Source organism: Peromyscus californicus, unplaced genomic scaffold, assembly GCF_007827085.1.
Source record: "Peromyscus californicus insignis strain IS unplaced genomic scaffold, ASM782708v3 Scaffold_5__1_contigs__length_169319896, whole genome shotgun sequence".
In the NCBI taxonomy this organism is placed as follows: domain Eukaryota; kingdom Metazoa; phylum Chordata; class Mammalia; order Rodentia; family Cricetidae; genus Peromyscus; species Peromyscus californicus.
Window position 1 is genome coordinate 55,404,563 of NW_026294573.1, and position 26,625 is coordinate 55,431,187.

A 26,625-nucleotide genomic window follows, 5' to 3' on the forward strand; every position below is an offset into this window, starting at 1 on the left:
AGAATTTCCAGGTGTCTCCCCAGATCTTCTGACTTTTCAGTCTGTCCACAGCAGTGACAATGGCAACAGCTGAGCTGTGTGGGGGAGTAGCAGTAGCAGTGCTCACCTGGCAGGGTGGGGGCAGCAGGGGACCCAGTCAACTGGGCTATCATGGTGACTTAGGCTGCTACTGTGCTGCATAGGACAGGCTGGGGGAACCTGTACCTGTTCACATGCAGCCATTGGCTGAGCACAGGCTATGGGTTTGCAGTGGTGGCAGCAGCAGCAAAAGCCTGAGAGGGCAAAAGCACAAGTTGAGACAACTAAGCTGGCATGACAGCATCCCAGGGTATGGACCTAGGGAAAGCCTACAACCCATAGCAGGGTGGGGTGGGGGAGCTGCCTGAGAGGCAGATGCAGGGGGACAGGCAGGAGAAATCCGCACAGTGGGAGGCAGGTCGCAAAGGCCACCTGAATGATACACACACACACACACACACACACACACACACACACACACACACACTTTTCCTTTAAATTTCTTTTTCTTTGTTTCCTTTTTTTTTTTTTTAAGAGAGAAAGCACATGAAGATTTGTAGGTAGGAAGGTGGGTAGTAGGATCAGGGTGGAGTTGGGGCAGGGGAAAGTATATGAGCAAAATACATTGCTTCAAATTCTCAAAGAATAAGCAAAAACATTTTACATGCTTTAAACAATTTATAGAAATGGCAGAAGGAAGAAAAGAGGGAGCTTGGGAGCTCAGTGACAGAGGCCTCAAGCATGTGCTCAGAACCCAGAAATGCAAGGTATTGCTGTCTATAGTAGTGTTAATTCTCAGAAAGGTTGCCAGCACCAGGAAAAGCTTGTTTCCAAACCAGGAGCACTCTGGGCTGTAAATCTCAGTTTCCAGAGACACACAAAGGCTTCAGAGAAACTAATTCTGAAAAACTAACCACTCTTAGCCAGTCCCCCTTTTATCCCTCAACCTAATACTTTTATTGATTATTTGAGAAGTTCATGTAATGTTCTGAATCACACTCACTTTTCAGTCCTTCCAGTTCTGCCTCTCATCATATTAACACCCTCAAAACCCAAATAAGAACAACAACAACAAAAAAAAAACCAAGTCTCATCTGTAATGCCCATATAGTCACTGAAGCATGTTCAAACCTCTAGGGGCCAGCCCCTTAAAAAAAGTTAGTCCTTCCTCACCCACACCCCACCCATTCTCGAGATGCCATCAATGTTGGAGAGGTACACTTCAGCATCCTTATCACAATTTTTAAGAATTCTCTTCAATGGCTTCCAGTCTAGGCTGATACTTTGGGGAGGGAGGTTAAGGTAGGCGTTGTCACAGAAGTCTTCTATGTCTCTCTCAAATGTGAGTCTGCCCTCATCAGTCATTGATACCACTGCCAAAGGGGATTCCTTGCACTTTACAGTCAGCAGGAGCACAGATCATGAATATCCACATGGTGTCTGATAATAGCACAGACCACAGATATCCACATGGCCTGCAGTATCAGCATATGTCAGGGACCTCAGCAAAGTCTATAGTAGCAGTTTGGTCCAACACAGCCTTCTGCTGCAGCACAGGCCATAAACACCATCATAGCCCTTGGTAGCAGCATAGGCCATGGGCATCAGCATGGCCTCTGGGGCAACATGGCCACTGGTACTAATACAGTCCCTGGGGGCAGCCCATCCCAAGGACATCAACGTGGCTTCAGGCAGCAGCACAGATGAGGGACATTCATATGGCCTTCAATGAAAACACACACTAGGGACATCAACCGGGTCTTCTGCAGGATCACAAGCTATAGACATCTGCATGCACTTCAGTGGCAATGGGCTACGTACATTAACATGGCCCAGGTGGCAGCACAGGCTACCCACAACGACATGGAAATCTGTGGCTGCACAACTAGGGGCCCAAACATTTAGCCAGCTTTTTAAAACCACATTTCTTCTAAATTCTGAGAACATGTTGCCTGGAAACAGGGAGTAGAAAACACAGTGCCTGCAGGTGGGCATGACTTGGGGGAAAGGGCAGAGCAGAGCACACTGGGGAAGGGTTTAGGAAGGTGGAGACTGGAGGAGATTGGGTAAGAGTGTGGAGGAACAGGAGGCTCTGTGAACATCTCCAGTGTTATGCAGAGCTGAGGAGCTGGGGAGAGGCAGGGCAGAGAGATGGGGAGGGACCAGTAGGACTGGTCTGAACAAAACAAAGGACAAGGGCTCTGTTAGGACACAGAGAGGACTGGAGTGCAAGGAACAGGGTGGAAATTAGCAGACAGACTGTCAGTACTTTCAGCACCAGGCTGTGACCCAGGGGACAGGCCCCAACTCAGACCCTTGCCATGCTTACCACCATTGTCTCCCTCATGGCCAACATCTGGGCAGTGCTTCATCCCATGACTCTGCTGCTGGCTTCTGTCACCTTCCTGATCCTGGCTGACTATCTCAAAAGTCGACGCCCCAAGAACTACCCTCCAGGGCCCTGGCGCCTGCCCTTTGTGGGCAACTTGTTCCAGTTTGACTTAGATGTCGCACATCTGCATCTGGGGATTCAACAGGTAAGAAGGGGCTAGGGTGTCTAGCTGTGCCATGACCCAATCCTGAGCTGCAGGAAAGAAATCCTGACCCTAGGGACAGGAGGACATGTATGTAGACTGATGCTCCCTATCACCTAACCTAGCCAGTAAAGCTAGTTTCTAATCTGTGGTCTCCTTTAAGAGGCACGATGTTTTAATGCCAAAAAGTTCATTTTCTTATACCTGTATGAAAAATATCCATTTTTATATCATTATGGTCTGACAACACACTTTGTATGATTTCAATTCATTTGAGTATGTCAAGTTTGCTGGATGAGGCAAGAGTTCATCTTGATAAATAAGCACTGCTGCTTTAAGAAATGTGTACTCAAGTGCCCCTTAGCTTAACTTGTTAAACACTTATCCTGTAAAAAAAAGAAAAAAAGAAAAAAAAAGGAATTCTCTTGACCATAATTTTCTATAGTATCAGTTCTCTCTTATTGATACTTGCTCAATATTTATGTCTGCAGTAGCTATGTCATGACCAGAAGTAAGTAGTTTACAGTTCTCCTTCTCATTAATTACCTCTTACATTTGTTTCACCCAGTCTTCTACAAATTTTCCTCAAGCTTAAATGAGGAGATATTAATATAGATGATCCATCTGAATCTGAAATCTCAGTTACTTATGTGACATTTTGACTGTGTATATATCTCTGAACTAACTGCTATCCACAGCAGTAAGAAGCTTGCCTGACCAAAGTTGAGAACAATACAAATTTATGGGTAATAAACACAAATATTTCAAAGTCATTTTGACAGCATGACCTTTTGAAATAACAACTGTAGCTTCAAGCCTATGGCCTATTACTCCAAGTCATGTGTTTTTGACCATGTTTACAATACCAGCATGACCTTTCCCTTGTGATACATGATCCAGATCCAATTAGAAAGTTCTTGATTACCCTCCTGACTGCCATGCCGCTATTGCACTCTGAATGAGCACTAAATCTCTGAGCATGCTTTTCAAAGATACTGGAGCATTTTATAGGATACATATAAAATTAGTCAATAAATTTCAAGGCAATACATACTCATTTATTTATTTTTCTTTTTATATTATGCCTCTTTCTTAATAAATGATAGCAACAAACTCCAGGAAAACCAATTGGCTTTTGTGTTTTGTTTTTTCTTTTGCCCCAAAATTTATTTGTTCATGTATATTATGTATGAGTGCTTTGCATGTATGTATGCTTTCAACGGGAAGAGGGCATCAGATCCCATTGTACATCGCTGTAAGCCACCATGTGCTTGCTGAAAATTGGACTCAGGACCCCTCAAAGAGCAAAGCAGTTGGAGTATTTAACAGATAATCATCTCTAGGTTTTGCATATCAGGTACTGTTTATGTGATCTAATTGCTAGATAAGCTTATATGCCTACTATCTGAGCTCTGCTCCTCCATTCCTTTGTTCCCATTACCATCCTATAAAATACATTCCTTAATATCGAAACAGCAATGATATTTTTAGTTTTTATTTTGGTATCACTGCTTTTTTATGACAATAAAGTTAAGTGTGCAAAGTAGTAACATTCTATAATTCATATGTTTAAAAATCAAGATACTTAAAACCTCACTAGTTTTTCCCCAAAGTAAAATCATAGTAAGAACAAGAATCTGGATTCAAGCAGGCTAGAGGTCTCTCCATTCAAATTGTTGAAGGCCCATTGGATTAACTTTCCTACTCAAACTCCTTCAGGCTTCTGGCTGGAAACTAAGCAAGTTCACTACTGCAGCAGGCAGTGAGACACTTCACCCTAGAGGGTGCTCAGCAGTCTTGCTTCCCACCTCACTTTTCATGAGCAGCTACTTCTTCCAGGATCCTGACCTGCACCTGGTTCTGTCAGGTGCTTGCTGACTTTCCCTTGTCAGGTAATTGATAGATACCTGGGATGATAAGAACTGAATGTTGATCTACATTGGATTGTTATTTTCTTAAAGCTAAACTTACCAAACTTCCTAGCACTTGGCATTGGTCTTTGGCTGGGTGATGTTAACCATGCAGGTGGAAAGATCTCAGTTCAGTCCCCAGAACCTATATAAAAAAGTCCTATGTAGTAGCCTGGATTTGTAATCTCAAGACTAGGAATGATCAGACAAGTAAATCTCCCAAGCTCACGGACTAGCCAGCATAGCTTTCTTGGGCCAATGAGAGACCTTGACTCAAAAAACCAAAACCAAACAAAAAGAAGCAAACAAATCAAAGTGCATGGCCCCTGACAAAGATGCCTGGGATTGAACTCTGGCCTCCATACTCTCTCACTCAAGTGAACATACACAAAAATAAAAAGAAATATGTTAAACTTTGAGGCAACAGAAACAATGGAACTCTTGTGCCCATTAGGAACACAGACACACAGACACACACACACACACACACACACACACACACACACACACACACACACCTCAATGACCAATGCTTTAAGAATGCAGGCTAATAAACCTTCTTACCTATTCCTTATGGAAAAGTTAATTGCTACAATTTTTTTCATTTTCTTTCTAACTGATTCTGTTGCCTTGCATCTTAAGTTTAAGAACCTTGATATAGTGAACTCTTTCTCAAGTTGCTATTCATTGCTCAGTGTCTTGTGTCACTAATCCTTGGAATGAAATTTCTCTTTTCTTCTAAACATTCCCTCTGCTAAACCTTGTTCTTTTACACTACATATGGATATTTCACTCCTACTATTAATGTTTTGTCTCTACTGCTTTTCTTAATCATTATATCTCTTATTTTATCCAGCATTCTTCATTTTTATATCATTAGTTCCATTTTAAGCCCTTTTTAGCCTTCTGAACTACCTTATTTTAAAATAAGTATTTTGTTATTTAATTTATATAAATGTTTTGCCTGAATCTATGCCTGTGTATTGCATGCATGCCTGGTGACAATAGAGGCCAGAGAGGGTGTTGCATCCCCTGATACTGGAGTTACAGACAGTTTGGAGCAGTCATGTGGGTCCTGGGAATAGAAATCAGATCATCTGTAAAAGCTACTTTACCACTCAGCCATCCCTCCAGTCATGGCCTATCTTTATTTTATACCACTCAGCCATCCCTCCATCCATGGCCTATCTTCATTTTATCCTCCTTTTAAATTATTTTTTTATTGACTTAATGTTACACAGTGAAAAATATGCCCTAATTTATGACATATTCTGAGACATAATCTGAGTCATTTATTTACAGACAGAACTGACACATTTGAGAATCATAAGGCTAGAGATCCAAACGTCAATTGACCTCTCATCTTTATATGGTTGGTAACAATATAAAACATAGTGATATAATTCTGTTGAACTAGAAATATACATAGGCTATGAGATGATGAAAAAACAAAAAGTTGTTTATCTTAGTCCTTAATCTCTGGTTCCTTCTCAAGTTCAAGGACAAAATCTGGGTAGTACACATTGCCAGTGAGGAGTCCTTTAGCTTAAACCAGATTTTCAGTTGTTTCTAGAACTTCTTCATTGGACATTGAAATTAGAAATGTAATTGATTTTTATGCATTCATTGCTGATATCTCTTAAAAATATATCTTTACTTATTGGCTCTGTGTTTATAACCAAGACATGGCAGATTGACTGAGGTGAAATGAAGTTATTAAGGACTATGGATAAAGAATAAAGGGAAGACTGAGTCTAGGCTCAATCTTTAATGTTAGGTAAGAGATTCTCAGAGAGACCAAATTATGACATCTGATTTAGTGCTGTTCCCATTGGTTCAAGTCTCAAAGTGTAGGGTGACAGTACATGAAATTGTGGATGTGGTAGACCAAAGATACATGAAGAAATTGAACTCTTCTGTCTGATAACACTGTTGCAGTTAGAAAAGACTCAGCCAAAGAAAAGACAAAGCTGGTGTCTATATAGTTCTGACTCTTGAGCACACAAGTAGAAGGTCCTTTGATATTGATCACGCACTGTCATTCAAACCAAACCATGATTTGTACATTGTGCATTTCATGGACACTCACATTCTCTCTGAAACTACCTCTTTGTCTTCATGACTGCTCCCCATACTCTAACTTCGACTAACTCTTAGGCCCTAGGGACATATCAACATTGATGTATTTGTCTTCAAATGTTACATAATGCCTGGCACTTTCTCCATGCCAAAGCTGAGTTTGGCTAGATTACTTCACCTACAACTTGTTTGCCATTTCAGAATGATAAAGAAAATCCTAACCACAGTAGAACAGTTATAAAGAATGGAGTAAATCACAAAGCATAATTTGTGGGTTGAGTAAAATATCTCACATAGATACATAGGGAGTGGCACTATTAGAAGTTGTGGCCTTGCTGGAGTAGGTGTGTCTTTGTTGGAGGACGTGTGTCACTAGGGGATGGTCTTTGTAGTCTCAGAAGCTCAAACCATGTTTAGTGCCTAACAATCACTTCCTGATGCCTGTGGATCCAGATGTAGAACTTCCAGCTACCTCTCCAGCACCATGTCTGCCTGCATGACATCATATTTACTACTATGATGATAATGGACTAAACCTCTGAACAGTAAGCCAGCCTCAATTAAAAGTTTTGCTTTATAAGGGTTGTTGTGGTCATGGTGTCTCTTCACAGCAATAAAACCCTAATTAAGATACATACTTAGCATTCATTCAATGAGTATGACTGTCTGGGAACAGTAGGTGCTTATACTGGCTCACGATGCATATTTATCTCTGAGCCTTTGAACACAAGCTCATTCATTTTTCAGAGTTACGGTGGGTGACCAGGTCCTAGAACTAAACAAATATTTTACAAAGTGCTTGTCTCCTTCTTCTTCACAGTACCCTTTGAAGGGGAAATGCTTTTTTATTCTTATAACTGGCGATCTGAGACTTGAAAGAGAGCACATGCCCCAAGAGCCCACAGTTAGTTAACTATACAACCTGCATGTTTACATCTCTAAAGATCTTCAGAGATACAACCACACCGAGCCTCCATCCTTGAATGTATTTTCTGTATGCACTGATACAGTTGTTCTCAACCTGTCGGTTGCAACCTGTTTGAAGTCACATATCCTGCATATCATGTATTTACACTCAATCCACAACAGTAGCAAAAATATAGTTTTGTAGTAGCAATGAAATAATTTTATGTTTGGATGGGTCACAACAACTTGAGGTTAAAAGACTGCATCATTAGGAAGGTTGAGAACCACTGTACTAATAGTTAGACAGAGAGCATTCTTTTCCCTATACTGATAATGTAAATTTCATTAAGGCTTTTGATGATTTCTACAACACACTTATACATAGACAGCTATAACTCTCTGAAGACTGATGCCCTTACTTCTCTGCCTTTACCAGACACTAGGTTGGTGTGGTGGTTTGAAAGAAAATGGCTCCAAAAGGGAGCAGCACTATTGGGAGGTGTGGCCTTGCTGGAGGAGGTATGGTCTTGTTGGAAAGTAGGTCATTATGGAGGCAGGCTTTGGGATTTCATATATGCTCAAGCCATGACCAATAAGATCACTTTCTACTGCCTGTAAATCAAGATGTAAGGACTCTCAGCCACTCCAGAACCATGTCGGACTGCACATTACCATGTTACACCATTACAATAATGGGCTAAACCTCTGAAAATGTGAGCCACCCCAGTTAAATATTTTTCCTTTACAATAGTTGACATGATCATGGTGTCTCTTTGCTGCAATAGAAACCCTAATTAAGATAGAAATTGGTACAAGGAACTGAAGTATTGCTATGATAGGCAGACCATGTTTTTGTTTGAAGGAATATGGACTTTTAGACTATTGGTTAGAAAATCAGTTGAATGCTTTAAGTGCTGCTTAATGGGCCATACTAGTAGGAGCATGGAAGACAGTGGTGCTAAGTTATTTGAACTGTGAGGGGCTGGATCAAGAGGTTTTAGAGGAGAACAAATTTAGTATGTGGCCTAGAAATCTTTCCTGAGATATTTTGGTGAAGAAAGTGGCTGCCTTTTGCTCTTGTTTGAAGAGGCTGCCCAAGGCTAAAGTGAAGACTTTTGGATTAATTATTTTGGCAGAGGAAGTCTCAAAATAGCCTAGTATAAACTGACACCTGGTTATTAGTGGTAACTCTAATGAAGATTTATAATGAAAAGGAACAAGCTGAGCAGGGTAAATTATGAAATCTGCAATTTAAGGAGAAAAAGAGCACCAGGAAGAAGAATGGAGTTAAATTCTGTGTTAAAGGAGATAAACAGATTGAGAAATGAAATAAACAATGTGGTGACCTCAGGCCAAGATCCCACCCAACTAAGTTTCCAACTTGTGAAAGGGAATTAAAGAAAAGCTTAGAACTGGGTGTTGTGCTACATGCCTTTAATTACAGCACTCCAGAGGTAGAGACTGGCAGATCTCTGAGTTTGAGGCCATCCTGGTCTATAGATCAAGTTCCAGAACAACCAAGCTTAGGCAGTGAAGGAATCATTGAAAATAGAAAGCTGGAAAGATATAATTGAATGAGGAGGGTAGGTTACTGTCCCAGTAAGCAGCAGAATTGGGCAGCTTTGGCCATATGGTTCTGGCTTTAGAGTCAAGGATAGGAGAAATGGACTATGGATATTGATTCCACATTTAAAGAAAGCCACTGAGGCCAGGCATGTGTCGGGGTGTCACTCAATGGAGGCCTAGAGAGGCCATTTCATAAAGCTGTCCATTTGAAAACTCGATAGCCTTGGAGACCCCAAGATGTTGGAACACCAGAGATATGGATACCTGTCAAGGAGAATTGCTGACAGGGAGTGGAATCAGCCCAAGACAAAGAAGAGCGTTGCAGTCAAAAAAGCTGAAAGGAGTCAGAGATCTGAAGAATACTTTGACATCGGACATGGAGATGCAGAGTTTGGAATTTGCCCAGCAGGTTTTTCATCTTGCTTTCATCCAATATTTCTTTACTATGATGCCTTCCCTACATTTTGGAATGGTAGTGTATGTCCTGTGCTGTTACATGTTGGAAGTATGTGATCTGCTTTTTCATATTGATCTTACAGGGTATTACAGTTAAGAGATTACATGAATCTCAGAAGAGACTTTAAATTTTAGACTTGTAAATGAGTTTCAGTCTATTATAGACTATGAGGACTTTTGAAGTTGGACTGAAAGTATTTTTGTATTATGGTATGACTTTTAGCATTTTGGGTTCAGGAAGTGGAATGTGATGGTTTGAAAGAAAATGACCTCCAAAGGGAATAGCACTATGAGAAGGTGTGGCTTTGTTAGAGTATGTGTGGTCTGGTTGGAAGAAGTATGTCACTGTGGAGGCAGGCTAAGAAGTCTCACACATGTTGAAGCCATAACCAATGAGACAGACCATTTCCTGTTGCCTGTGAGTCAAAATGTAAGTACTCTTGACTACTGCTCAATGTTTCCTTGAACATCACCATGTTGCGCCATGATGATAATGGACAAAACCTCTGAAAATGTAAGCCACCTCATTTAAATGTTTTTCCTTTATAAGAGTTGCTGTGTCCATGGTGTCTCTTCTGAGATATAGAAACCCTAAAACAATTAGAGACCTTGCTTTTTTAAAAAAAACACTTATATCATCATGATTTAGTTTAGGGAAACATTGATTCTCACTCAATTCTTATTGGTGAATGCAAGAATAAAAGTTTAAAAGGAAACTTCAAATTCTAAAATGAGTTAGAATTTGATAGAGTGAATAATATTAGGAGGAAAGTACTATAACATTCTTCTTACACCAAGATAACTTTTCCACACACAGGTGCATGACCTCCCTTCGGTGTTATTCTCATTTTTACACATGCACATCTCATATCTAGCAGATGCTGAGTAAACAGCATTAACGAATATTTGATTTTCTAAGAAGTCCATGCATGCTGTAAAAAACACGCACCAACCTTCCTCAGCCCTTGTCAGGTCACATGTGTCTTATTCTCTGCCATTGGTGGACTTGGGAAACATCAGAGGAGACATTTCATATTTTTTGTCACTTACGTGCTTATATATTCCTTTAAGAGTATATGATAGATACCCACACAATTTATACTTACATATATAAATGATATTTTAAAGAGTAAACTTCTTTATTGAATTTGAATTTAGTTCAGAGATGGAGAAAACCTTTTCAGAAACACTTCCACAGACCAAGGTGCATCCCTCTATTCACATTAACATGGAGACCTCTAAACACAGTGTCATTAGGCACACACATGTCTGCAATCCCTTGACACACTGACACAGTCACACTTAACTATGGCTATTGAAATGTTTTTCAGTTTGTGAAGAAGTATGGAAACCTAATTAGCCTGGATTTTGGTAACATCCCCTCAGTAGTCATAACTGGAATGCCCTTAATCAAAGAAGTTTTAACTCACATGGAACAAAACTTTTTGAAACGCCCCATGATGCCTCTCAGAGAACGAGTCTTTAATAACACTGGTAAGTTTGATTGGCAGCACTGTTGACTTTAGTAGGTTATTCAAAATTAAAAAACATTAATTTTGATTGAAAATGGGACACGTATTGGTTAGGAGAGGTTCCAGGTAGAGCTGCATGAAGGGAGTGAAAAAAAATATATAAATAAGATGTATTGTACCTGTATGAAATTTTTAAAAAGAAAGAAGAACAGGTAATATTGCTTATAATAAATTATAAGATGTGTGTATGTGATGTTAAAGGTACCTCTATGTCTGTAATTTTTAACATTCTTGTGAATAAAACACTTCATAAAATGTTATCTTTAAATCCACCTGCCTGCCCAGTTTCCTAGATCAAAGCAAATTACAGTCTCTCCCTGTAAGAGAGACAGAAAAACCACATATCCTGCTTACTAAATCTAGATGCATGGATAAGAAGTAAGAGCAGCTCCTTCCACAGCAAGACACACTGAGCCTTCACTTCCCTTTTCCTACTCCAACCTTCTGCCCTAAGAAAATGGATATGAGTCAGTTTCCTCCTGGGGTTTCTCTTCTTTCTTATGGCTCCTTAACTATATCATTAAAGCTATGCCACACAGGGATCTCTAGCATTCCAGACACTGTGAGAATAGACTAGCATGAGTATACAAAGTGATTATTAAATCAACTTATATGTCTGAAAGTTGAAAACAGACTTTAATTGTATTAATCTATACAAATTTTTGCCATTTCCTAATTATACCTTGAAACAATCAACCACTAATAGTACATCACTGACTGTATTATCTGCTATAAGAAGCATAGTCAGGGGCATATGTGATTAATAGTGAGCAGAATAGATAAAAATCATTTTCATTGTTTGACACATACTTTATCTAACAAGAAAGTCTGAATCAATGAGCTATATTGATTTAAATCCTGTCATGCTGCAATAGTAAAGCCTTTATCAAAGACATCAAGTTGGCTTAGGATTCAGGAAATGTTTTTGAAATAACGATATTTATTTAATAGTATGAAAAAAATACTCAGTAGGGATAGAATTTCATTGAAAGGACAAGAATACAGTTATTTAAAGAACTGCAAGGTATCCAGTGTGGAAAGTATAGTATCTGAGGGAAATATTAAGTGGACATAAGTCTCTTGAGGTTGGCAAGAAACAGCCCAGGTCACGGTTTTCATCATAACAGTAAGAGAAACTCTTCAGTGGTTTTAGTTGTGAGAAAAAGACCAAATACTACACATTTTGAGACACACTTAAGATGCCAGGTAGAGAACAGAAGAATGATAGCAAGGATATTATCACTGTAAGTTATACAGGAAGGAGTCTGAACACTCAAGATGACAAAAATGACAGTAGGTTAGACTGGGATGGTGCCGTTCAGGCTCATGGACTGAAGTCATTCAAGAGAGAAGCCATCATGACATATGACTTAGATGCCAGGAAAATGGGGTTCTCAGGACACTGCAGGAGCTGTGAGTGATCAAAGATGACAGTGACAGAAGACAAGGTGATTAGTGATGTTGACTTCCATTTGGGAGTTTCAGGAATCTAATAATGACTTCTGTCATACATGTGGTGAGTGTAAGTTCCTGTAACTGCAGTGTTTATAATCAGGAGCATGATTCATGAATGTGTGCCTTCTGGGACAAACTACAGTTTGACTTTCAGAAGGGGTTATTTAAATTATAGGAGTTCATTAGATTTCCTGAAACATAGTTTGGTGTGGAAGGGAGGTTTTAGACCTAGTCTTAACTCCAATGTTTCAAGATTTAATATAAAAAAGTAAAACAACAAAAGTTATAGAAAATTTCTTACAAAGTTTTAGGAAGAAAATCTACAACTCAAGGATCTAGAATGGAAAGGAGAGTTTCAGGAAATAAATGACTGAATTGATGAAAGAATACATTAGCTAGAGGCCACCACCTGTTTTTAAAGAGTTGAACATTGTTCTGAAATGTAAGACATGGATAGGAGAATAGCACTGTATGTACCATGATACAAAATTGATGTTGAGAACACCAGAATGTTCCTCTTTTCCTCCACCTCTCTGTGCATATGTATATGTGGTGTGAGGACTACTCATCCTTCTTAACTTCATGAGTCACACTGTCATCTGTTTAAATCTGTGTTTGCTAGAACTTCTTCTATAATGCCTTTGTTGCTTTGTTAGTAATGTGTGCTTTGTCCTATCCATAAGTGCATTCCTGGTACTCACTGTGACATAAATAGATATATTTCGAATAATGTATTTGTGGCTTTAGAACCAGGGAAACTTGAACAACACCTGGATGTCCACCTACTTGTCTTTCAAAGATTACTTTAAATTTATTATCATACCTCAGTGTTGAAATGGACATTTTGCTAATTGGTGATAAACTTGTTTAGTTTCTATCAGTACAAAGTTGTATAATACATAAGAAGTACTTACTAAACTATGTCCTGTTTCAAGTCACCAGAACATGTTAGTTACTTGCATTGAGATATCTATAGACAGCTATCAATTCACTTATTGGCCTTTCTTTTCCTCTGTACACATGTCTTAATGTAACAGTTATTCTGGTACTTTTAACCACAATCACAATGCCATAATGCTGAATCTCTTCTTTCCAGGATTGCTCATGTCCAGTGGCCAGACATGGAAGGAGCAAAGAAGGTTCGCACTAATGACATTCAAGAACTTTGGATTGGGGAAGAAGAGTTTAGAACAGCGCATACAGGAGGAGGCCCTCCACCTTGCAGATGCCATAGGAGAGGAGGAAGGTGAGTCCTTTACAGGGCAGTGCAGGAGGCTGTGGCCCTTTCATTCATTGAACAGATTCTTATTAATTGTCTAAATTCTAGTCTTGGGTCTGCACTGTGCTAGGTAGGCACTGAGGACTGAACAGTGAACATCTAGTCAAGCCCTTGCCCCAGGAGTTCTACAGCTAAGCAAACAAATGGGTCATTAAACAAATTGTTGAACTTAAAGTTTGGTTTTCTATGTGACTTCACAGATATTGACAAAGTCCTTGAATTGTGCCAGGCCCCCTGTAGAGGGATGTAGCCAGAGATTTTCATATGATGCTCTATTGTCCATATTTTATGTCACACGGTGTAGAATCTTTGTAAAAACAGAAAGAAGAAGAAGTAAGACAGAAGGAAGGAAGGAAAGAAGGAAGGAAGGAAATCAATATCTTTGAAAGACACATTACCTCTCCATACCTCCAGGACATCCTTTTGACCCTCACCTCAAGATCACCAATGGAGTTTCCAATGTCATTTGCTCCATCACCTTTGGGAAACGCTTTGAGTATAATGATGGTCAGTTTCAGGAGCTGCTGAGGTTATCAAATGAGGTCATATACTTGGAAGCATCAATGATGTGTGTGGTAAGGTCTCTGCATATTTGGGAAGATTTTTGGATTAGGAATCATTCAAAAGCAGGGACTTTTTATTTGGGGGTTTTTGAAATATTATATAATGTCTTAACAGTTGAATTTGATACAAACCAATTTATAATATAAGAACTTAGAATATACAATACATTTCTAACATTTATATGAACTATTTCATTATTGACATTGGTACATATACGTGTATGTATGAATTTCCATTTTTAAAAACAAATAGTAATTTTATGCACTATGATTGAGCAGCTTACCCAAATCATCCTTTATTATTATTACTTCAGGACTCCTCTGGTATTTTTATCTTAATTATTTTTGATTTTGTGAATTTGGTAGCCCTGAATTTGTTTTGAGTAATATTTAGTTACAGTTGTCCTGATTGAGTAACTGTTCTTTATCAATTCATAGTGCCTTTTTAAAAGTCACATTCAACTAGTTTGGATTTGAAATCTACTTTCACAGATAACAGGATAGTTAGAACTGTATCTTTTTAATTTTCATTTGCTTGATGGTAGTTTATTTTCTTTATAGTAACTCTCAGTTTCTGGGTGCACTTACCAATAAGGTTTATTTCTTAGAAACAGTACAATGTTAGTCTAGGTTTTTTTGTTCAGTCTATTTTTTTTCTGTGTTGGAGGCATTGACATTTCAGATTATTGTTGAATAATCCCCACTACTTCACTAATTCCTATAATTTTGACAGTTATTTCTCTGGTTGGTTGAGTTAGTGTTTATTTTTTGTTTTCTTTTCTATCACTGTTGCTGGTTGGCTTGTTAATTGTGTTAATTAAAATAGATTCCTTCATAGTACAGCCATTTTTTTAGTCTTTCCTGTGTCCTCATGATTGACATTATTTTGTTCCTCTTCTGTGTGTAATGGTTCTTTAATCACCTTCTCCATTGCTGGCTTAGTAGAGCTGAATTGCCCTAGTTTTTACTTTCCTTGAAATATACTTATTTTTCTCTCATTTAAAATTTTAAGATTTATTTTTATTTTATGTATATCGGAAGTTATTTATTTTATGCATGTGGGAGGTTTGCCTGTGTGTATGTTCGTACCCCACATGTGCAGTGCCTTGGAGGCCAGAAAAGAGACTTGGATCCCCTGAAACGAGTTACAGGATGTTTCAAGCCACAATTTTAGTGCGGGAATCAAACCTATGTCCTTTGAAACAGTAACCATAGCTGTTAACTGCTGAATCCTCTCTTTACCCCTCATTATCAGTATTAAATAATATTTTTTTCTGGCTCTAGCACTCTATGTGTATAGGATTAGTTTCTTGATTGTATTCCAGAGTTCTTAGACAATGTATTCATGCTCATTATTATTATCTATTGATATTTGAACTCAATATTTCTCAACGTTGTCCTCCATTCCCCATAGTCTTCTGTTTAATTTAGTCTGTTGATAATGTTTTTCATTGTGTGTTTTTATTTGACTCCTCAAGCTGTTCATATCTTAACATTTTCATTTTCTTCTTCAAAATTTGTTTCTTTGATGCATTTGTCTTCCATGTTACTGACCTTTTCAACCATGTTACTGATTTTCTCATTGTTTCTGTTGTCTTTTTTCTTTACTTTCCTGACTTTCCGGTCCAGGTCCTGTATAGAATTCATTTGCCTATTTGCATGCTCTTTTAGGCCACTGATCATTTCTATAAGAAAACCTTCTAATTCTTCATGTATCACTTACCTTGTTTTTAATACCATTGAGTTCATTTGTTCAGGGGGTAATGATTTTTAGTGGCATTCTCCCAGCTTGTGTTTTCACATTTATTGTGTTTCTGTGCTAAGGGTTAGGTTTACTTGGACATCTCTTTTGGAATGTGTAGAGGTAACAGTTGTGGATGTTTTAGAGTTAGCATACAGGGGCTACACAAAGGCTCCAGAGAGAATGAATCTGAAGAATACTTCGTGGTCCTGCCAAAGTTCATTTTCTCTTTACAACCTTCTGTTTTCACGCATCCACTTATGTATGATATACCCCAAAGTGGAGTTATTCTCACTTACCTTCTTCCCACAAGCACTTTCTCCTCAAGTCCAGGAATGCTCTCACTAAAACTGATGCATGGATTAGCATGACTTTTAGGTAATAAAAGGGGCATAAAGAATGAGACAGGTTGTACATATTGTCTACACTATTTTATATTCCTTGTTTTAACTCTTAGTCACAGTAATTCCAAGCCCATCAGCTCCATTGCTTTCCTTCTGGTAAGCAGAGCCTAGGAAGTCAGATGAGTTCAGTGAGTATCCAGTCAACTTCTAGGTCTATGTACCGGGGGAAAATCTTAGAAGGGAAACAAAGAGGTGGCAAAGAGTAATAGTCAAAACACTCTTGACATGGCCAATTACATTAGGCACTTTGATAATCACTGCAAAAGTACATGTCCATTAATTTTCACCATGTCCCTCTACATATAGAATGATGCAGCATGATGTCTGAAACCTGGTACAAAAGTAAACATGCAAATATAGACAATAATCCACCAGACCTCTGTGTAATGCTTTACATTTCAAAACATTCAGTGTACAGAAAGATACTCCACTAGTAAACAGTCTAATATTAACATTACTTAAATATTATTAGTAACATTAAATATTGACATATTTTAATGTTACTAATGATTTTAAATATTGACAAACTTTAATGTTCTTAACAATATTAATTATAATAAGTGTTGATCTACTTTAATGTAAGTAGTATTAATTTTATGAATATTGTTATAACTGTTATCAAACCTGAAGGTAATAGAAGCTATAACCACACAACTGCCTTATTTTAAGTATTATTGATTTTACACTGTGCTATACTGTTTACTGCAAAATATTATTGAAACTTTACTCACTATCCAATTTACTTCAGTAAAGATTGCCATCTTACCATATGGAAATTAAATCATGTTGTGGACACCAGCATACACAGCTCCCTGCACAATACATATTAGTGTAATTTCTCTGAGGGAAAATAAATCCTGACAAAGTATTAGAATGGGGTGACAAGCCGGGTGGTGGTAGTGTACACTTTGTGAGTTCCAGGCCAGCCTGGGCTGCAGAGTAAGTTCCAGTAAAGGCTCCAAAGCTACACAGAGAAATCCTGTCTCAAAAAAACAATTTAAAAAAAAAGAATAGGGTGGCAAGATGCCTATAACTTTCACTATAATCAAGTAGCAAAGCTCCAAGTCATGGCATTTGAACATTATTTTCATGAAGTGAGGGGCAGGGATCATGCTAGTTTCAGAAATATTTTCTAATCACAATCGATCCCAACTGCATAGGCCTGAATGATAATGACCTCGATGTGATCATAGCATTGACCATGGCTAGACAGTGTTGAAACATGGATAGTGGTGAAGATTTTGAGGGTTCCAGCTCTGTAACGCTTACTGGTTCAAAGTGGTGTGTCTAGCTTAGAATGCAGTGGATGACTTTTGAGGATTTAAGTCAAGGAGTGGAGCCATATGAACACTTTGGCAAATAATCTCTTCCAAAACTATTTGCAAAACGATGTGAGAAGGCATGAGCAATGGAATCAAAAAGTTTGCTACCATTCAGATAGGAGAGATGATGATGTAGACTAGGGAGCAAGGAATTGGGCTAGTTATCATCAGCCTGTTGCCTCATACATTTTGCATGGCACAATTGAAACTCCTGCATGTGCAGTGATGAGAAGGAAATCAGAAACTAAGACGACCTCAAAGTTCCACTAAGAGAAGCAGAGGGAAGGACAAGACTGTTTAGAAATGTAGAAATGTTACTCCATTGTGTCTCCAAGATTTTCTTATTTTTTTTATAAGCTCTACAATGTCTTCCCATCCATAATGAAATATCTTCCTGGATCACATCAAACAGTTTTCAGAAAGTGGGAAAAGCTGAAATTGTTTGTTTCCCAAATAATGGACAGTCACCGGAAAGATTGGAATCCTGAAGAGCCAAGAGACTTCATTGACGCTTTCTTTACAGAAATGGCAAAGGTGAGGAAGATGCTGCCTGGGTCTTCTTAGAAAAAATATAATGATTTAGTAGTTCCCAATTGATCCTGCATCACACTGCCATACATTTAAGGGTATAACATTGCACTGATTCAGTACTAGATGAATTCCTATTCCTCTTGGTCAGTTGAGCTTCTTTTGAGGATTATAGAGATCCCATTACCACAATGCTCCAAATTCTCAGCTGGCACTGATAATCCTTTTTTATGGCTCCTACCTCCATCTTCAGGATCAAGCATGTATCATATTTCATTTCTCATTGTCTTTTTCCATCTTATAATTCTTCTCTCTGGCTCTTATGCTCAAGCCCCCTCTAATAAGGATAATTGAGGCTAATATTCTTCTCTCTAATCACATCTTCAAAGTCAATTTTAGCTTACCAAATAACATACACAGGTTATAAAAAGAAGATGTGGGCATCTTTGTAGGTCAATGATTAATACACAGTACAACTATAAATTATAAATATATTTTAGAAATATATAGTACCATTACGCCAGGAATATCATTAGAAGCAAAAGGTCCACTGCTGTTTTGCATGAGTTCCTGAAAATGACAGATAGTGGCACTGAATGCCCCTCCTTGACCTTACCTACCAGAGTCCAGCTCCAGATGAAAGCAGGGTCTGAAGATGGGTGTATACAAGAGCAGCGGTGGTGGAAGCATCAGAAATGGGATACTTATTAGTTTCATTTTAGGAGAGATAGACAGAGAGGAGTCATCCCCAGTGGTGCAGGTCACAGCAGAGGATGGAAGTAGTCAGCAGGGGAAGGAAATGAGCCAGGCCATGTTGGTTGGGAGAATCTTGAAGCCTGACTGACTAGCAGCCAGGGTGCTTTTTTATTTATGCAGAATTTAGTAAGCAAAATACATCCATGATGTTCGGAAACATAGATCATACCATTTTGGGTTTTGCACATGTGTTTCACTTCCTTTTGTTCATCTTTTAGTCATCATTACTAAACTTGACAGAACAGTTATCATTTCCAGTCATTTTCCCTCAGGTTTTGCCATTATTAATATACACTTATCATTCTTACTCATTAACTCCATAACCCAATTTTTAAGAATCTAGAGGCATATGACAGCCTGTTCTCAGGCTGGTAGCTTTGGTTGCTTCAAGGACACTAGACTAAAATAAAATCTTCAAGCCACCCTGGGCTTTTTGCCATGTCCCAAGCAGTGTATTATTAACTCTTAGTGGTCAGAGTACCCAGGAAAAAAATCCTCAGGCCAAAGCTGCTGTAGTCATTATTCAAATTTTGGCATAATACAATGTTCATATTTATAGCTTTATAGAATTTGTCTATATGTCTAATCCTGGCTTTCTCTTGTTCCTTGGTAATACATAACCACAGTGGCTCTGCATGTGCTAACTTTTCTAAGAAAGGGAGGTCCTGATGTCTCACACTTTTATTATCTTTTCACTCTATACTTTGCTCATCAATATGTCTCTAATTAGGGCAGAGTTGTATGTCATATAATTGTCTGAGTGTACAGTGGGAAGAGGCTTATAATCTGAATGATGGCCAACTCTTCTAGCCCATCCTTTGTTTTGTTTAGCTTTTTCATGAGTAAGTACAGAGACAGATGTTTCAAGAATGTCTCATAGCCTCATGAAGAGACCTCTGACTTCTTTATGTGTCATAATCTCCAAGGCATAAGTAAGACCTTCAAGCAGATAAGGATATCTCACTAAAAGTGAGGAGAATAGGTATGTTCAGGACTGTTCTGGGAAAGCTTAAAAGCAGCATTCCTGGGAGAAGGAATAAATGATTCATAAGAAATTTTCCATCAATCCAATATCACCGAAATGTACAAATATAAAAAGTGTCCCAAGGATGCAACAGGTGAAGATGAAAACCAAAGGTGGCATGGCAGCCATCATACAGCTCAGCTTTGCTGGATCTTTGTCAAGCAACTGTGCTGGCTTTATGATTTCTGCCATTCAATTCAGATATGACAGTACCACTTACCTTTAGGTGAAGTAACTATACATATACAAAAAAGCAGCAATTAAACTTCAGAGTTGTAGTATTTGATGGGTTAGTCTGAGGCCAGTCACCCTCCCCATATCAGTTCCCACTGCAGGGCAGAGGCAGTTTAACTGAATGCTAGACTTTAACTTCAATGCCTGGGTAGAACTGATGCCTTCTACTAAATCTGTATCAAGACTCTTCAACCACACAAAAGGCCAGAAAGTAGCCTGTTGCATGTAGGTGTTACCACTACATCTTTGTAACAATACTCTGCAGAAACAATTTAAGATACTGAATATTTATTTTGGTTCACAATTTCAGGAGTTTTTAATCCATTATGACAGAGAAGAAATGGCAGAGCAGCTTAGCTCATGGTGGCAGAGGAGTGTGCTGGAGCCTGCACATCATTATGTACCAGGAAGCAGGACCAAAGACAGAGTCCAGGGCCTTGTTATAACTTTGAGTACTTTCCTGAGGATGAACTCTCCAAAGGGCTCTAACTCCTAATTCTTTTGAACCTCCAAATTAGTAGGAAGTAGGAACCAAGCATTAAAAACATGAGCCTGTAGGGGATGTTTCAGATTCAGATCGTAATGCTAATTATAATGCTTATTACAGTCTTTATAGATCTAATTCTAAGACTGCACCCAGGGTATGCAAAAAAAATCCATGATGTCAGTGAGAATTAAACTTTTCTATCTGAGGGGTATTAAGAAAGAAACACACACGTCCTGATGGTAACTTTCTTTTTTACTTCATCTTGAAAAATCTCTTTTTTTGAAAATCTCTCTGTTTCCACACAGGTACATCTCTCTCCAACAGAAAACTCTAGACAATATATGAGTTACATATTGAGGGTCACATTGCATTTCTTGAGTAAAAAAAAAAAAAAAAAGCAGAGCCATTCTGATTACACATGTGAAATCACACAGTTTCTCTCAGACTTGAAATGTTATGCTGACCATAATCATGGCAATGCTTGGCTGTCAGGCAAGTTTCCTTGTGAGCAGGCAGGAGACACACAGTGTTAGAGTGCTCAGCACTTTCTTGAGGTACAGTGACCTTAAAAGTATGCCAGGACCTAAACATAAACAATTAGTTTGTTGAACCTTGACTCGTGTTAAAACTGAGATTCATATAGAACGTCATTTGCTCAAATAATTTGCCCAGAGAGTTATATGTATAATGTTATCATCCAGACTTTAGCAAGTGAAGAACTGGCATTAAATTTGCTTTATACCTGATCTTGGTTCAACAACCAGACACCTGGGAATTTGTCCTTCTGTGATTCATTTTCAGGGGCAACTAGCTCTGAGGTCTAAAATTAGCTAAATGTGTAAAAAGCTGTCTTTGTAGCTGAGAATACTGTTATTTTTCTCTGTCAGCCTGAGCTATGAAAAATATCCTGGTATTATTTCTCTTCATCAAAATTAAACAGCTTGAGAAGAAATCATCTTCCTGACCATCCACAGATGTATGTTAGCCCAGTAGATGAAATCTGTTCAGGACATAAACACACCAGCAGTGGAAGAAATACCCATAGCTGTTTTTAGGGAAGAAATGTAGTGGCACATGAGAAAAATTTCAGACAGAAGCAAAGCAGCATCCATAGGCAATGGCCCCACAATCCTTGCTTGATGTGGTTATTCCATCAGAGAGTTATTCATCTGGTGAAGTGACCTTATGAATATCAGTTGTCATCTGCTGTAATATGCCATGGACCATGGCAACTGTTATAGTCTCAATAGGACTCCAGGAATCTGTATTATCACATCTGTCATAGAATCTTTGACTCAGTGAATTTCAGGTTCCTTCTCTGACCAAGTGTACAGTGTTATATACCTTTCTACCTTCTCTTTTGTTTCATTTTCCTGGCATAATAGCAATAGAAGCAATGTTTTATCCCTAGAAGATGAGGCAAAATATTCACCATATGGTGAATTCAGGTGTGAGACCATCAAAACTAGGAGAAGTATGAACAAATTGATGCCTCCAGAGAAGGTTGGCAAAGATAATTCTACATTCCAAAGAACTATTGTTAAGACTTGAGAGGTTTTCACAATGAAAGACTAATGAGGGAATAGCACAACTACTGAACATGGAGATTTCGCTTTATTCTTTCTGTAGCAAACAAAAACATATGTTAGGTATTTGCTATATTCCCATATCATTTTCTATGATTAAGATGTGTGTTGTTTTACTTAGGGTTCTATAGAGAAACAGAGCTGATAGAATACACACACACACACACACACACACATGTTGGTAGATAGCCATTGTTGGACTAGCTAGATAACAGCCTGCAAGTCATTCTTATATATATACACATATATAGTATTGTATATCTAATATATATCTAATGTATTCTAATATATTAGAATATATATAAAGGCTATATTTAACAGGGAGAGTTGAGGTGTCTTTGACCCTTTTGACTGCTCTTCATACCCTTTTCTTCCTACTTGGCTGCCTTGTTCAACCTTGATATGAGGGCTTGGGCCTAATGTTTTTATAAATTATTAGGCCATGTTTGGTTCATAGACCTGGGAGGCCAGCTCTTTTCTGAATGGAAAACAAGAAGTGGATCTGGGAGAGAGAAGAGTGGGAGGTACCTGGGAGAAGTGGAGGGAGGGAAACTGCAGTCAGGATGTGATGTGTGAGAGGAGAATAAAATAGATAGATAGATAGATAGATAGATAGATAGATAGATAGATAGATAGATAAACAAGAAGCAAATTCTCTAACTAAAACAATACACACTTTCTCTTCTAGTACCCAGACAAGACGACTACAAGTTTCAATGAAGAAAACCTCATCTGCAGCACTCTGGACCTCTTCTTTGCTGGAACAGAGACAACATCAGCGACACTGCGCTGGGCTCTCCTCTATATGACTGTACACCAAGAAGTGCAAGGTAAACATATGCTGAATGAACCTGGACAAAGAAGAAGGGTGCTCCTGAAAGTTTTTGTTTAGATGGGGCTAGAAGCTTGAAGGATAGATTGGAAGACATGGAACAGTTATGAGGCAAAGTTTTTTGGTGTATTGGGGAAAGAACATGGCCTTCACCTGTGCTGTCAGAATTGAGATAAGTCATTGGTGCAGATTTTATATTCTGTGCTTTGCAGCATCTTCAGTTCTAGGGAAATACAGAGAATTTAGCTGTCACTGTGATACATTCCAGCAGAGAGTGACACTGTTGCATCTAAATCTACTCAGTCCCTCCTTCCTTTCCAGCAGTGCCTTCCTATTTACCCTGGACACCATCCAGATGCCTTAGTCAGATACCTGGCATCCTGTTGATGTCACTTCTGTCTGTCCAGACTCAATCACTCACACTCTGCATTGTGCCTCCCTACATTTCATTTTCTCCATTGGCATTGTCCTTATTTTTACCTCTAAGTATGGTATTGAGCTTTCCCATTACCAAGCATGTACTATCCCAATATCTTGAGCTTTCAGAAGAATTTCTCAGATATTACACATTAAGATGTTTTATATTGTAGTAAGAACTGACTGCCTGGCTTTTGCAGCTATGAGCTCCCTTGAGAAATGCCACAAGATGCCTGATCACCTAGCTTTACACGTTGTTTAATACCACACAGGGACTTTCAGCCCTTCAGAAACATTGGAACATCCCATCATTTTTATTGCTCCAGATTACAGAATAATTGATTTATCAGGTGGGAGTTAACAATATTTTTCATAGCCAGGCGGTGGTGACCCACACCTTTATCCCATCACTCGGGAGGTAGAGTCAGGCAGATCTCTGTGAGTTTGAGGACAGCCTGGGTTACAGAGTAAGTTGCAGAAAAGGTTCCAAAGCTACACAGAGAAACCCTGTATCAAAAAACAAAAAAAAGAACAATATTTTTTATGTTATGGGACATTTTTTAATTGTGGCAAGAATACATGAACGAAAAATAAAGTCACTGTAGCACATTTAAGTCAACTATTTTGCCATAAGATGAAACTAAGAATAGTGATTACTATGTGTCCCACATAGTATAAATAAGTTGGTCATTTCTTGGGCTCCATCCAATTTTTGAGATAGGGTCATTCACTGGCCTGGAACTCACCAAGAAGACCAGACTATCTGGCCTATGAGCTCTAGGAATCTGCCTGTCTCTGCCTCCCAGTATATTAGAATTGGAAGTGCATACAACCATAACAGGATTTTTTACATGAATTCTAGGGATCAAATTCAGGTACTTGTGTTTGCATAGATTTCTTCATAACCAACCTCTTTTCTTTCTTGATGCAAAATGTATGTTATTGTTTCTATATTTATTCATATATGTGCTACCCACATTCCATTGCTGTGATAAAATACTATAACTAAAGCTAACTTATATATAGGAGAGTTTATTTTGACTGACAGAGTCTATAACTACACATGAAGGAAACCAGTGGGAAGCAGGAGCAGGAAGCTGAGACATCACATCTAAACTGCAAACACAAAGCTAAGACAAAACTGGAAGTAGGGCAAGGGTAGGGACCCTAAAAGCCCATCCATGCCCAGTGACACACTTCCTACAGTAAGGCTCTGTTTCCTTAGGGTACCCTGGCTTCTCAAACAGCCCCACCACCTAGGACTAAGTGTTTAAATTCTACAGCCTATAAAGTACATTTCTCATTTTCTCCTCTACATTTGGCCTTTGGTCCCTATATACCCATGGTGATGTTATGATGCAAAATTCATTTAGTCCAACTTTAAAAGTCTCCATTGTCTTTAACAATATCAATACTGTTCTAAAGTCCAAAGCCTCTTCTAAGACTCAAGGCAATCCCTAACTGGGACCTACTGTAAAACCAAAACATATATATATATATATATATATATATATATATATATATATAGTTCCAGCATGCAGTAGCAGAGAATATACATTTCCATTCATGAATGGAGATATACTGAGAAAATACTGAAACACAGCAAGAGTGAAACCCTTTGCTGGTGTCTCATGGGTCTGGCATCTCAAATACCTTGTGGGTTCTACTGAATTTCAAAATGTCATGCAATGGACTTTCATGTTCTTCTAAAGAGGACTCCACTGTTAGTTTAACCTTTCCTCCATAGCTGTCTGAAATGCCATAAAAAGAATCAAATCCTTCATTCTTGCATCCCCCATAACTCCAAAGCATGATGATGAACTGACAAGTTCAGCTGCCAGGTTGTGATGGCCCTTGGCCTTTTGGATCACATTTGCATTAGCTTTTGTTTTCCAGAAGCAGGAGAGTTACCTCCTTGGAACTTTTCTTTTTGCAAGTTGAAAGCTTATCTAAAGTCTTACTTTCAGGGAAAGCTTCCCATTGTTTCAGTGAGCACAGTAGGCCTCTCCTTAATGGCAGTAATTTCTTTAACAATGACAGCCTATTGTCCATCAGAGGTTTGGGGGACAACATTAAGCTTTTAGTACTCCTTTTCTTTCCAAGCTCTATATCTTTAATTTCATTCTGCACAACTTTCTCTTTTTTTTTTTTTTTTTTTTTTTTTTTGGTTTTTCGAGACAGGGTTTCTCTGTGTAGCTTTGCGCCTCTCCTGGAACTCACTTGGTAGCCCAGGCTGGCCTCGAACTCACAGAGATCCGCCTGCCTCTGCCTCCCGAGTGCTGGGATTAAAGGCATGCGCCACCACCGCCCGGCAACTTTCTCTTTTTAATAATAGACCTAAGAATAACTAATGATAACCATACCACAGATTCAATTAAAATATTTGTGCCAAAGAAATTACTCCATTACTTTTTATCATAGCCTCAGGCAAGTTCTTAGGGCAAGAGCAGAAGAGGCAACCAAATTCTCCATCACAGTATCACATGAGTGATTAGCAACTCAGTTGCAAATCAGGTTCTTATTTCCTCCTGAAACCTCATTATCTAGGCCTACACTACTGTCTTTCAGGCTCCTATTAGAATGACCCATTAATCTCTGCTTATAGCAGTAAATCACTTCTCTATTCCAACGTATGAAGTGTTCCACATTTCTCTAAATATAAATAATATAAAGCCTAACATATTAAGTATCTTCATAGCAGATACTTATATCAATTTCTTTGATCAATTCTTTATATCATTTCTTTATATCAATTTCTGTATTAGTTATTCTTCTATAACTAGATAAAATTCCATGACCAAAAGCTTATTGAAGGAAGAGCTTGTTTTGGTTTATAGTTCCAAGAAGAGACTCCATTAATGTGGGGAAGCCATGGTGCAGATGGCCAGAGGAGAAAACTAAAAATTCACATCTCAACTAGACACAGGAAGCAGAGAGAAACCCAGAAATGGGGCAAGGCTATGAACTTTCAAAGCTGACACAAGTAACATACTTCT

The 26,625-nt window shown here is 38.5% G+C and overlaps 1 protein-coding gene across 2 annotated transcripts in view; it reads left to right on the forward strand.

Moving 5' to 3' along the window:
- Nucleotides 1-2,245: 2,245 nt before the first annotated feature.
- The window catches only part of LOC128097604 (cytochrome P450 2J4-like), a 41,864-nt gene continuing 17,484 nt past the window's right edge, over nucleotides 2,246-26,625 (forward strand). For both annotated transcript variants that reach the window (XM_052718207.1, XM_052718208.1), the window contains exons 1-6: nucleotides 2,246-2,555; nucleotides 10,801-10,963; nucleotides 13,553-13,702; nucleotides 14,150-14,310; nucleotides 18,123-18,299; nucleotides 23,069-23,210. In XM_052718207.1, the coding sequence (XP_052574167.1) occupies nucleotides 2,340-2,555; nucleotides 10,801-10,963; nucleotides 13,553-13,702; nucleotides 14,150-14,310; nucleotides 18,123-18,299; nucleotides 23,069-23,210 (1,009 nt within the window). In that variant the 5' untranslated portion in view covers nucleotides 2,246-2,339. The remainder of the gene's footprint in view (nucleotides 2,556-10,800; nucleotides 10,964-13,552; nucleotides 13,703-14,149; nucleotides 14,311-18,122; nucleotides 18,300-23,068; nucleotides 23,211-26,625) is intronic.